Genomic DNA, 14,653 nt, shown 5'->3' on the forward strand with positions numbered 1-14,653 from the left:
TAAAATTAAATTAAAAATATATAAAATTTAAATTATTTTAAAAAGAAAGTAAGAAAAAATTATAAATTAAATTTGTATTATTTTATATAAATATATTTTTCATATACAGGTTTAAGTTTTATGATATTTATATATAATTTTAGTTTTAAATTATAAATATTAGTATATCATTAGGTGCTAATGTGTCAAATGATTCAATCTTTTATTATTAGGTGTGTATAAAAATAAATAAAAACAACATTAGTTAGGATAATAAGTTATTTATAATTTAATTAAAATATTTTTAAGTTCAAATTTTAAAAATAAAAAATATTTTTTATAAATTATACATTAGTTAGGATAAACTCTTTTTAATTTTTATATTTTTATTATATTTTTAATATAATTAATAATATTCAACAAAAATTTATTTTAAATTTTTAATATATATAATTTTTTTTCTCTTAAAATTTTCTGAATCCGTCACTAAATGTAGCATAATGCCTTCTCAATTTAAATAAAATTTAATTCAATTATGGAAAGCACAATCATCTTGTATATAACATTTAAAATAAAATGTATGTTTGCAAGTGTTTGAATAAAGAAATTGTATTATAAAATAATATATGTTTAACAAATTTGACTACAACAATATTTTTTAATTTTAACAAAATATAAATATTACTACGTGATATGATTTGGGCCTTTGGGGATTCTTGCGGATGACAAAAAAAAGTCTTCAGTTCAAACAAAAAAAAGTTTTCAGTTCAAGCATTTGTGTGGAGAACAGATTGTAGTTATGTGACAATAGAAGTTTATGATGAATTGCTATATTAAAAATGAACCAACAAACTTCTTAAAATTTTATAAACTACCCTGGTCCTTAGAGGACCACATTATACTTTCCCCATAGTAGAACCAGCCTACTTTACTTTTCTAGAGAAGTTTCAAAAAATTTCAAGGATGAATAAAGTTAGAAAAGTGACGGCAGAGAAGAAAAATCTTAGGACCACATCGCCCCAGCTGGCCAGCTTATATATCCATCCCAGAAACTTCCACCTACACACTTGACCTTTTTTTTCCCCTTCCTTTCAACTAAACACAGAAAACTGTGTTGTGAGGCCAAATCCATATCAAGATCAAAATGATGCAAACGGAGCATCTTCCCCACACACACTCTTCTCCCAGCTTCAGCAGCTACTCATCTTCTGAGACCTTGGCTCAAATTGCCGCCAGAGTCATCCAAGAACTTCAACAAGACCCTCTCTACGCCAACGACCTCCTTTTTCCCTCCTCATGGCCCCAAAACGACTTCCAACATGACCAAAACGACAACGACGACGATGACAACAACCAAGACGACGACGAATTCGAATTCTCCCTCGTTTCCAGAGATATTGCCTCCTCCCCCGTTTCCGCCGACGACATTTTCCACAACGGCCACATCACTCCAAGCTACCCACTCTTCGGCCGACACGTCCTCCTCAACGGCGTCTTCTCGGATTCTCCGCTTCGCGCCAGTGAAACGACTCCGGCACCGGCACCGGCACGGCGACGTTTGCCTCTGAGGGCTCTGATGTTGGAGGAGCACGAAAACAACAGCAAAAACGAACTGGAAGGTGTGGCGGAGGGAAGCTACTGTGTGTGGACCCCACAGAGCTGCAAGAAGAGCAGCTCTGCCGGTTCTAGTTCTTCGAGGAGATGGAAGCTTCGAGATTTGTTACTCAGAAGCCATAGCGATGGCAAGGAACCGATTCTGTTTATTAATAACAGCAAGGCCGTGCTACCAAATCAAAATGGCTCGGCCGCCGTGAAGGATGGTGGAGAGAGGTCTAAGAGGAGGTTTTTCTTGCCTTACCGCCAAGAGATTCTGGGGCTTTTTGGGAATAATAATAATAATAGTGGAGTTGGTAGAGACTCGCAACCTTCTTCAAATCCCAACTAGGTTCCTACTTTTTCTTTCTTCTTTTCGGTTTGGGGTCCTCAAAATTATATTTGTTGGTTCTCCCTCTTTTCTTTTATATTTGTATTCTTTAAAGTTTAAATTTTATTTTAAAAAATAAATATAATTTCTTATCATTTATTTTATTGGTAAAATTAAAATTAAATATAAAAAAATTATTTAAAATTATATCACATTTTATCCTTTAAAAAATATTTAAAATTTAGAGCATCTAAATTATTTCTTTTTTGCCTTGTTGAATTCCAAGTCCACTGCCTTTCTTCTTTATTATTAGGGCTCTTTTGATTTTGTTTCATTTGTTTGTTAAGTTAATCTCTAATATAGTTATGAATATATAGTACTAGTTTTGTTAACGTGATAATAAGATTCACCGTATATACAAACTAGCGGTCTGCGTAATATTGTGACGAGAGAAGTGTATATTCTATGATTTAATATTTTTCCATTAATGTCTTTTGTGTTGTATTTGTAAACATTAATTTTAGTGATGGTAGTTGTACTAAAATTGATTTTAGTTAAAAGTATTGTAACATGATTCTACTGATTCATAAGATAAAATTTATTTTCCAATCGTAAATATTAACTTTTACATACACCTATAAGAATGATATTTAATGATTAATTGAATCAAATTCGTTTAAAATAAGAAAATTTGTAAAATAATAAGAAAATGAGAGTCTTATCACTATTAAATCAAAATAATAAAATTCACACCTAATAAAAATTATAAATTTAATAATAATAATTTATTTATTTTATTACTTTATAATTTATATAATTTTAAAAGAGAATATTTTTTGTTTTTAATATTTGTAATTTTTTTAAATAATTTAATATTTAATTTTATTTAATTTTATTTTTAATATTTTTTATTTGTATTAAAATTATTTTTAAAATTTAAGTTAATCTAAAATATTAGAAACAAAATTAAATATATTTAAGAATATTTTTTATATAAATTAAAACAATAAGAATAAAATTAAATGAAAAAAAATATTAAGAATACAATTGAATGAAATTAAATGATAAAAATATTTTTTTTAATTATTAATATTAAAAAAAGTATACTTTATTTTCTTTCAATTTTTAATTTACAAATGGAAACCACATTGGTGCATTACACCATTATGGGGGAATAGGGTGTTTAACGCAACTCAACGAGAACAAATCAAACAATCTAATTTGGGTAGGAAGTAATTCGGATTGTCCGATATGTTCATGCAGCCCAGTCCCTCCATGGTTGATATACTTCCACACACACTCTCTCACTCATAGTTGTAAGAATCGGACCGGTGATCGAATCGGTCAGATTACTGGTTCATTGGTTTATTGGTTCAATCGATAAACTGTTGGTTGAACCGGTAAAACCGGTTTCACATGAATAAAAAATATAAAATACTAAAAATAGTCATAAACTTTAATAAATTCAAAATACATATCGTTAGTTCTTCACCAACATTTTAAAAACAACCAAGTTTCAAAGTCTAAATATAACTAATACAAAGATAAACATGAAAGTAGTTAGTACTAGTACATTAGTATCTTAATTAAACACAATATGGATAACAGAATTCCTCCTTTTCCAGCCAAATGATGTTTAAACCGATGAATTCCTCCACCCCTAATAAGCTTCTCACAATATATGTATAGCAGAATTGTTTTTCCAGACTCCACAACTTGTTTACAATGACCCTATGTAGGATCGGTTTTTGCTCTATTATTGTTTTTTTGGGTTCCGATTGATGCATCAGGAGTTGATCCTTGTTCTTGCGAATATGGTGTTTCTGGTGGTGTATTCGCAGAAGCCATTCTAAAAGAATATGGAGTAGCAAAACCGCAAAATTATAAAAACAATAGCAATCCTAAATTCCCTAGTTCCTATTCCCTATTCAGCAAGACAAGCATATTCATATTTCATAGATTCAAATCAAGCATATAATCCAACAGTTTCATATTTTCAGTACAAATCAACAAAACAACAAATTTACAACTTACAAGTCAGCAAGGATATTCAGCTTAACAATTTCAACAAGCATATTCAACAGTTTCATATTTCAAGCTTTTAACAAGGATATTCAGCTTAACAATTTCAACAAGCATATTCAACAGTGTCATATTTCAAGCTTTCAACAAGGATATTCAGCTTAACAATTTCAACAAGCAATAAGCATATTCATATTCATAACAGCAAGTCAGCAAGAAGTGCAGAAAAAAAAGTAAGTTTACAACATACAAGTGCAATGCAGAACAAAGCGGGTGTAATGCATTTCACAGAACAATCATTAAACTTCAAGTGCAAAACAGAGCAGAAGCAGATTACAGAACTGGAGCTTACCTGTTTGACAGAGTCACAGAGCAGAAGGGCGAGGCAACGACGAGTTCGACCGGAAAAAGCAAGGGCGACTGGGCGAGGGCGACGGCGCTGGAATGGCGAGTTCGACTGCGCGCAACGGCGAGTTCGCGGCAACGGCGAGTTCGCGGGTGGCGGGTCTGTATCTGTCCTGTTCGGCTGTTCCTACTCCATTGGTTGAGTTGGTTTCTTCAAAGTTCAGACTGGCGGTGAGACGAAGAGGATGACGGCAGGCAGTTGGGGGCTGGGGGCTAGGTGAGTAAGGTGAGGCGGATTGGCGGAGGGCTGATAGGGTTAGGCTTAGCCGCGCCGTTAGGGTTGGGGGGAAAAGGGGAGGGAAAGTGGAAACTGGGGTCGGGTGGGGGTGGGGATTGGTAGCCCGTAGGGCTTTTCTTTTTTTTTTCTTTTTTTTTTTTAAAAATAAACCAAAACGACGTCGTTTTGGAAAAGAAATAAAAAAAAATTCCTGAACCGGTCGGTTAACCAGAAACTGCCGGTTTTCCAGTTTTCATCAAAACTGGCCGGTTCAACCCGGTTCGAAACGGCTCTCTTCCTTATCCGGTTACATCATTAAACTGGACCGATTCTAGATTCGGTTCATCGATTTTTCGGTCGAACCGGCCGGTCCAGTCCGGTTCTTACAACTATGCTCTCACTCATCCATTCCTTTTATAAATCCCACCACTCCACCAATACAATTTTCTCTAAAGGTGTTCTTCAATAACTTTGAAGAAGTGACATCCCAAAAACACCAAAAATTATTTAGAAAAATTGATCGCGTGAATTATATATTGTTAATTATCTCAGTCACTCTAATTATGTAAATTATTATTAATTAATTTTTTTATTTAATAAAAATAATAAAAATGATATTAGAAATCAATATTATTAACAATAATTAAATGATAGTTAAAATGTTATTAACAATGTGATATATGAAAGTGTTAAATATGTATTTATTTATTTAGTTAATGAATAATGTTTCCGATATTGTTAGAAAATATATTCATTAGATAGTTAGTATTATATGAATTTTTGTTAAATAAATTTTTGAATATTTTAGAGCATTTAATATGTTAATTATTTTTGTAAATATAAAAATAGTTAAGTATTTTAATAATTAGTTAATTGTTGTTAGATATTTGATTAGTAAGTAATAAATTGTTGTTAGATAGTTTATTAATATATTTATGATATTCGAATTATAAATATGTTTTTAAATCTTTGAATATAATAGTTATTGTTATTAATATAATAATAGTAGATAAGTTGTTAAGTAACTGGAAGTTGTTAAAGAATGATTGATAAATTTATTGAGTTAATTACGTATAAATATTTAAATTATATACTGCATTCATATATTAAGAAAATTTTAGTATATGTATAATTTTTAAATTTAAAGTGAGCATAAAAAATGGCTTCTCAAATGAATACTGATTTGTTAGTATATTTGCTATTTTATTATATCTGTCTCTATAATACCGTCAGTTTAATCTTTGTCATTATCTGAATCAATGATTTTGTAATTGTTTTTACGGGCCTGCTACACATACAAGCATACAAGCAATCAAGTTGGCCCCGCCCAAACACGAAACACGCGCACGAAAGAGAGATAAGATGCCGCGTCCAAATCACGCGCTCAGCATTCGAACGGTTACGTATGGGAGACTCTTCCCACTTCTTCCACTTCTTCCATTTCTCAAGGCACTTTCAAACAACGAAACCTTCTCATTTTCGAGCGAAAATCAACTTTCAAAATATATCTTCCACTTCTTCCATTTCTCAAGGCACTTTCAAAACAACGAAACCTCTCATTTTCGAGCGAAAATCAACTTTCAAAATATAGAAATCGTAGTTCGAAAACTGCATCAAAAACACCATCAACCTCTCTGTGAAGAAGAATCTGAAGAAAAAACAAACAAGAATACTCAACGTAAGTGCATTAAAATACTGTATATTTACTTTTCTTCTACGTCGTTCTGCTAGGGTTTACTGTTACTGTTGCTTCTTTGTTATACGTCGTTCTTCTGAGTTATACGTCGTTCTCTAAGTTCTACGGTTCTACGTTGTTATTCTAAGTTCTCCTGCTATTTTTGTTGATTTTTGGGGGTTTTTCCGTAGATTCGGGGGTGTAAACTGCTTAACCTTGTAATGTGGCTTTATATTGAAGCATGGCTGAGTGATATCTGTCTGATATCTATATGGATGTATCTGAATAATATCTACGGGTGTATCACTGTAATCAATGGGTGTATCTTGTTTGACATCTTTGGGTGTATCTGAATATATCTGAATGGGTGTATCTCACTGTTATGAATGGGTATCTTGCGAATATCTGGCTCTCATATATTGTATCTATGTTATCAATGGGTGTATCTTAATTGTTATCAATGGGTGTATCTGAGTTATATAATGGGTGTATCTGAGTCATATATATATGGGTGTATATACTGATGTTTGGGTGTATTTTTTAGTTTCAGAGAAAATGGCAGCAAGAAACCAAACCAAAGACCTAAATGTGCCACACATCTCCTGAATGATAAGTTCAGAAACATGACTGAGGAGAAGAAGGCCATTGTAGGGATCTTGGATTCGGTGGGTTGATGCACATCCCACCACTGAGGGTGGATCACCAACTCTTGAGAGCTGGCAAAAACTTCAAACTTGGGGAGAACAAACTGAGGACAGGATATGGTTCTTTCCATATAACCCCAAAAAAATAGGTGATGCGCTTGGCATCAATGCACAGGTAATTAGCTCAAATTATAGATGTATATTAAGTTTTTGCTTGGGTGTATATTAACCTGATGCTTGGGTGTATTTGAACCGATTGGTTGCTTTGTTGTTTTCCTTTTGTAGGAGATCTATTTCCTGAGAAAGTTGACTACAAGAAACTTTCTGATGAACAAATAATTTATAGAAGATTCCAGGGTAAGACCTCAAAAGTCTTACCGATGAAATGATGGAAATCGGCGTTGGCAACGAAGAGGAACGCCTGATGTTCAAGAGGATATTCATCCTCTACATACAGATGGCGTTCCTTTTGCCAACGACGATAAACAAAATATCGCCCGGTGCACCTGGTCCCGATTTTGAGATGGAGGGCATAGAGGAGAGAAACTGGGGGGGGGGGGGGGCATGTCTTGACCTTCATGATCAGGGGCATAACAGACTACCAGGAGAAGAAGAAGAAGGCAATCAATGGCTGCCTCTTCGCCCTGATGATAATCTACTTTCACCTTTCAAAAAACAAACGCAACAACAAGGGTGAAAGACCACCAAAGCCATGGATTGCCAACTGGACTAAGGAGCAGTTGGTGAAAAGAATGAATGAAGAGAGAGCGGAAACTTTGGTGAGTAATCATAATAAGTTGGTGTACTTTATTTACCTGAATGGTGCTAACTAAAATATCTCATGTTTCAGGGGATTCTGAATTTGGCAGAGACAAAAGAAAAAATGAGAAAAAAAGAAAAAAAACAAAAAGAACAGGAAATAAAAAAAACAAAAAAAAGGAAGGCGAGCTCAACATCGTCTTCGGAGACAGAAACTACCGAGAGTGACACTTCTACCTCTGAGTCTGAGGCTCAAGAAGACTCGGAGGATTCGGGAATTAAACACCCGGCAAAAGGGGAAAAAAGTAAGTACCATATTGGGTGTAATTTCTTTATTGGGTTTGGGTGTTTTGTTGTCCACGTTGGGTGTATAGCTTATTAAGCATGGGGTGTTCGTTTTTGTGTTTTGTTCTAAATGAATTGTTTGCCTGCAGAATGGACTCAAGAAAAAGAAAGCAGAGGGAAGAGGAGTCAGATTCTGATTCAGAATCTGAATCTGAACCAAGTGAGAGTAATGTCCTGAAATTATTACTCCTTTCTTTTGGCTTCTTTATAAAGATTTGTGTATTAACTGATGTGTCGCTATTAACTTATAGGAGCGAAGAATCATGCTGCGGGAGAAGGAGAAGAAAAAGAAAGAAACAAAAACAACCCAAAAGAGTAAGCACTTCTTTCATAATATTCTGTGATAAAATTAATTTTTTATTTCTGATTGGTACTGTTTTTTTTTCCACCCAGAACACCACAAAAAAAGAAAAAAGTAGTTGTGGAGGATTCACTCCTGAAGAAGATCAATACTTTGACGGGTACAGTACCTCGTAAGCTATACTACGGTCTATCATCGTAATTATTTTTGTTAACGTCTTATTTTATGAATGTAGTGAGACATATGAAATATCGAGTGACGAAACTCGATGAATGGCTAGGGGAAAACGTTCGTAAATCTGCTGCAGGGGTATGTCTTGCTGGGTGTGTATTTCAGATTTTGGTGTCTTTTGTTTGCTAATAATTGTATCTTGTTTAGCAGGGACAACCAGGCTGACCTGCGATCGACAGAAGGTCGCTATGTGTCCTCTGAAACGTAAGAAGCTTTATTATTTAATAAAACCTTGTTTACTAAGTTGGGTGTATCTTGTTCATAAGTTGGATGTATATTTGTTTTGAATAACATGAAATCTGTTTAGACTACCGGCTGTCAACTTGGGAAGTGATGATACTTCCTCTCAAAGACGCACAGAACAGAGTAGTGTAACCCAGCCGTCTCAGAGCATGTAATTTCTCTTTCAATAACCGTTACTTTTCTTCTTCTAATAACTTCTACTTCTAATTCTGTATATATTTTTTTTAGAAAAAAAAGCCCTTTATTATTTTATTCAAGAAAAAAAAAGGCAGCAAAAAAAGCAAAAACTGCAACTATGTAAGTTCTCAAAAAACAAAGTCCGTCTTCTTTTTGAATTGTTCGGGTGTATTTGTTGACCTTCTTTGGTGTATTTTAGGTTGACTCCGGATGATTCGAATGTGATGGTTGTTAGGGAACAAACGCCGTCGGAAGCGCTTGCAATGTGAGTTATCCAAGAATATTTCAACCTTATAACCTTATTATTTTCAAATACGTTGTTAACCTTTCATTTTTATTCTTGTTTAGAGTCCCGATCCAATTTTTTGTGCCGCCATCCCAGCAAACAACCACTGACGCAGATTCCGAACCAACCCTATGCTACAGATTGAAGGGGCTAGAGAAACGTAAGAAAATTGTATTGGGTATATTGTTTAGGTATGGGTGTATATTTGCTAACAGTTTGGGTGTATACTCTTCCTGATCGATTTTTAACTGTGCAGCACTCCTGAAAACCCCAAACAACATCAAGAAGAACACCCAAGCTTCCCCCAGCTCCAACAAAAATGTAAGTTAATTAGACTAGAATCAATCTTTGCTTGTCATCCGTATTATTCTTACTTTATTCTTATACATAATGATGCAGTCATCCAGACGCCGAGGACGCTGCTGCCCTGTTGATGATGGCACGGACAGCAAGTTATGTTCCTAAAACAAATCCGGGGATGCCATCATTCAGCTCGGATTGACAGATTCAAGCCAGGAGGGGGCATCGACAGGGAGAAAGTTCTGATAAGTTTGAAACACGGGGGAACAAATCAAATACCGGATGATATGAAAGAAAAGTGCTACATCTGGGGGACGAGACTGAAGGAGGATGCAAAGGGCGATACTACGAGTTTGAGGAGATATGCACTCTAACTGGCCAAGGAGAGTACATTTTGATGAGAACGCAGCTTGCATCCCTCCAGGCAAACAGTGATATAGAATGTCAGGTAATTTAGACTAACATTAATGTTTTACACCAAAGTCAACTGCAATGGTTATTAATTTAAAATTGATTTCTAGGTTGTATCTGCCATCTGCCTCATCCTAAACCAGAAAAGGAAAAGAGGTTTCATGCACAAATATACTGTCTCCCCCAGATATTGTGGTAAGTGTTACTTCTACGAACTTGGGTGTATTTTATGCATGGATTTGGGTGTATTTGTTAGCTTAGATGGGTGTAAGTTGTTTATTTTCATGTTTTCATTTTTGTATTGCAATTCTTGCAGAGCATGGCACTTTCGGATCACCCAAACGGGGAATTCATATCTCCGAAAACGAAAAGAGAATTCAGGGTGGAAGCCTACCCCAATTCATTCCATTCATAGATAGAAAAAAATTAAGTTCGCATCCATATGTAAGTTTTGTTTCGTAAATTTGTTAGTAGGCTTATTTACTTATATGCCAAATAAAATAACAGACTGTTGAAATGTGGCAATCTTCAGATTTTGCTCCTGTTTGCCACTCGGGACATTGGTGGTTATGGCTGATAATACAGAACGCGGAAATGTCAAATACTTGACCCGCTACACAAAAAAGCTCCAAGCCTGGAGAAAGGAAATTAATAAATTCACTGTAAGTTCCCTCTGTCTTCTTTACTTAATAGATAGGTCTATTTTGAAATTTGTGTTGGGTGTATATTCCATATTAAGTGGGTGTGTCTTGTCAAATGACTCGGGTGATTACTGACTTGTTTTGGTATTAAGGGATATGTATTATCGAGATTGATAGCATATGCCGGCGGGAAACCTCTCGAGAAAGGCGAGAAGGAGAAGGAAATTAAAGCGCCATATGTTAAAATTTCAGGCCAAAAAACAAGGTATAGTTTGTGACTCTGAACCTTAAACTTTCCTAAATGAGATTTGTAATTTTTTTTCTTCGTTTTCAGCTATGACTGCGCTATTTACGTAATGAAGTGGCTTGAGTTAATAGAGCCGGAAAACATTAAAAAGGGGAAGTATGAATGGGATAACTGGACACAGGTAACTGTCTTTAGAAGTATATAACTCTGTATTACTTTACTGAATTAATAATTCTGTTTAAACAACAACCTTTTAATTGTAGGAGGAGGTGGACCACTACAGAGTGGAATATGCTTCCGGATACTATTCAGTGAGTTGAATAGACAGAGAGATCAGGCAATCGAGAGAGTAGTGGTATAAGGCTGTCGAAGCCATCTCTGTATTATTGAGTCCGTTTTGTCAGATTAATTCTGAGGATATAGAAACTGGGTAGTTTGTAAATTGAACAAATGATGTAAATTTGTGTGATGTATATATATTTTTTCCATGTATATTTTTTTCCCATAGTTAAACTATCTGTGCTGCTAAATGTCTGTGATGTATTCAAAAACTGTATTACAGGTGGTAAAACATAAAGCAAAAAATCAAAAGCATACGCATATTATAAATTGTTACACCCAACGCTAGTCTAATAATACACCCGAGGTTGAGTGAAAATATACACCCAATTGGATGAATTTTACAGCTCTTGTTCTATATGTATCTATATGTGTCTATATGTAAATTGTCTAACAAAAATACACCCAAAGGTAACAGGAATTTTACACCCATACTCCCATAAACTATACACCCAAAGAGTTATCCCCTGCTGCTGGTACCCTGAACTGATAATTTATAACTTGTCCTGGTATTGGCTGCTACTTGAATGCGCCGCTGATGCAGCATCAAACGGTTTATCTGAATATAACACTCACGCATTAGCTAAACAATTAACTAGAAAAATAAACTCAATCGCCACAGATTTAAAGAACATCACATTTACCTCGCTTAAAACTTTTGTCTTCTTCTTCTTTGTGGCATTTGCAATCTGTTTCTCCAGCTTTGAACCTAGCCTGTTTTTGGAGTCCTCTTGTTCGAATCCTTGGCGGGCTTGAAGCTCGTTAACGGATTCCAAGTGGCGTCTGTCTTGGGATAAAGAAGATGTCCCCCCTTTTGGCTTTTACTGCTTCCATCTCGGCCATGACGTTGTCGTACGCACGGTGCAGAATTGCAGTCAGCTCCTCTGATTCGGAGGCAAATTCGCAAATATTTTGCGAACGGAAAACAAGTTGGTCGAACTCTGCTTCTTGGCTCAATTAGTGGCTCGTCGTGGCTGCTCTTGATGTGTGTGTGTCGCCTCTTACCTTCTTGCTCCATCGTTCCAGTATGTACCTAGGGGACACTTGGCTTACTTGTTCGAAGCTAACACGCTTAGTGCGTGACGGCACAGTATCCCTCTCGACTCGAATAATAAACATTGGCATTTTACCTCGGCTGCAACTGAGTCGTAGGTAAACCGCGAACTTGTCCAATATTGAGCTGGAAACTTGTTCTCCAACTTCGTATACTGAATAGCCTAGAGCAGAATTCTTTAATCTGGTGATGCAATTCGCCTTTCCTCTGAATTGGGCTTTGGACTTCCCTAAACTTGCTTGGGGGTAGCATCTTGAAACTGAGTTTCGATGGGGGATTTGGTTGCACATGGTATGACCGTATGAAAATCTGCAGCATCTGATTCTCTCTCTGCTTGCTCCCTGCTTCCGAGGCAATTATCGTACTGTTTGACGAACTGAATGAGCGAGCTGTTACGGGTGATGCTTGTAAAAAATGAATGCATGCTCTCGCTCCTTTGTGTGCTTCTCATCCCTGCCCAGAAGTGGTGGTCCAGATAGATAGGAACCCATATGTGACGGTCTTCGTACAGATCTGCATAATACACCCAAACACACACTGTAAATACACCCGAGAGACAGTACAATTTACACCTCTGCTGCAGAATTTAAAAAACATTACCTGAGAGCCACTTGTTGTCCGCAAGACCAAAATTCACCAGAAATCGTTCCAATCCTCGAATGAGTCTTTGCTGTGAGAGTTCCAAACAACATGGCTCATTTGTTGTTCGACATCGGCGTGTGCCTTGTACCCGTTTAATTGCTTGGAATCTTCATGATGTGCCAAATACACCAGCGGTGAACTGTTGTTGGCATACAGGCCTCTAAAGCCCTTTTCATTGATGCGCACTGATCGGTGAGAAACCCTTTCGGAGCGTTTCCTCCCATGCAACGAAGCCAGCATTGAAATAAACCATTTGAATGATTCAATTCTTCGTTCTTCATCAAAGAGCGTCCGAGAAGTGTTGACTGGCCGTGGTGATTCACCCCGACAAAAGAACCAGACCAAATTATACCTGAAACGAAGTGCCATGGTCCAGAATGCAAAATCATTAGGTACACCCCAAAAAATGCTTATAATACACCCAATGACACGGCCAATATACACCTCTGCTGCGGATTAGTAAAAATAAATTAATTTAGCATCATAAAAAGGGACAGTTTGTTACCTGTTTGTATTGTAGGTGGTGTCGAATGAAATGACGTCTCCGAAATACCACAGGCCGCTCTGCTTCTTGCGTCGGCCCAAAAGGCCAGCTTAATCGATTGATCCTCCTCGAGTTGGAGCTCGAAAAAGAAATTCGGATTCTTCTCTTCATCCTTAAATATTTCCGAATTCCTTTGCATCTTCTTGTTCGGAAACATTCCGCACTTCCCTGGTAATGTAATTCCTCACGTTTTCGATGAAATTTAACTCGCGGTGACCCCCGGCAGCCGCAACAAATGATTGGTAGGTTCTGCTTGGTCTGATACCGGCCTCGTCGTTATTCTCTATCGTACGACGAATGGACATGCTTAGTTCCCTGTGCTGTTTGAGCATCTCTGCTTTGCTTGGACAGCAGGGGTGTGAATGATCCAGCACAACCTTTGAAATGATCCAAGCACCGACATCCTTCAATGTGTGTATATAAATTCTTGCAGGACAGTTTAAACCGGCTGTCGGATTGGTCTTCTCGGTTGGAGATATTTTAGATTTCCATTTTCCCTCTCTACTACATGTAATCAGTTGATTCTTAATCTCGTTTCCCTTCCTATTTGTGCACCGAACTCTTGTAGAGAAACCTGCAGCCTTGGCGTAGTTCCTGTAAAATTTTCCGGCATCTTCAAGGGTCCTAAAGGTCATTCCGACCTTCGGAACAAGCTCGTCATCAACAACAGAGAGAGGCTGTGATGAGCGGATAATTTGTATACTTTTTGGCATTGTTTTTAGTATGTTTTTGATATGATATAGTTAGTTCTTAGTATATTTTTATTAGTTTTTAGTTAAAATTCACTTTTCTGGACTTTACTATGAGTTTGTGTGTTTTTCTGTGATTTCAGGTATTTTTCTGGCTGAAATTGAGGGATCTGAGCAAAAATCTGATCCAGAGACTCAAAAGGACTGCAGATGCTGTTGGATTCTGACCTCCCTGCACTCGAAGTGGATTTTCTGGAGCTACAGAAGCCCAATTGGCGCGCTCTCAACGGCGTTGGAAATTAGACATCCTGGGCTTTCCAGCAATATATAATAGTCCATACTTTGCCCAAGATTTGATGGCCCAAACCGGCGTTCAAAGTCACCTCAAGAAATTCCAGCGTTAAACGCCGGAACTGGCACCTAATTGGGAGTTAAACGCCCAAACTGGCACTAAAGCTGGCGTTTAACTCCAAGGGGAGTCTCTACACGAAATTGCTTCATTGCTCAGCCCAAGCACACACCAAGTGGGCCGGAAGAGAATTTTATGTCATTTACTCATTTCTGTACACCCTAGGCTA

At 36.5% G+C, this 14,653-nt stretch overlaps 1 protein-coding gene across 1 annotated transcript; it reads left to right on the plus strand.

Moving 5' to 3' along the window:
- The first annotated feature begins 982 nt into the window (after positions 1 to 982).
- Positions 983 to 2,062, plus strand: LOC130962252 (uncharacterized). The gene has a single exon (XM_057888416.1). The coding sequence runs from the start codon at positions 1,124 to 1,126 to the stop codon at positions 1,922 to 1,924; it is 801 nt and encodes a 266-aa protein (XP_057744399.1). The 5' UTR covers positions 983 to 1,123; the 3' UTR covers positions 1,925 to 2,062.
- Positions 2,063 to 14,653: the final 12,591 nt, after the last annotated feature.

Source organism: Arachis stenosperma, chromosome 1 (genome assembly GCF_014773155.1).
Source record: "Arachis stenosperma cultivar V10309 chromosome 1, arast.V10309.gnm1.PFL2, whole genome shotgun sequence".
Classification (NCBI taxonomy): Eukaryota; Viridiplantae; Streptophyta; class Magnoliopsida; order Fabales; family Fabaceae; genus Arachis; species Arachis stenosperma.

Coding starts and splice junctions, on each gene's coding strand:
- LOC130962252 (XM_057888416.1), top strand. CDS start 1,124: ATGATGCAAACGGAGCATCTTCCCCACACACACTCTTCTCCCAGCTTC.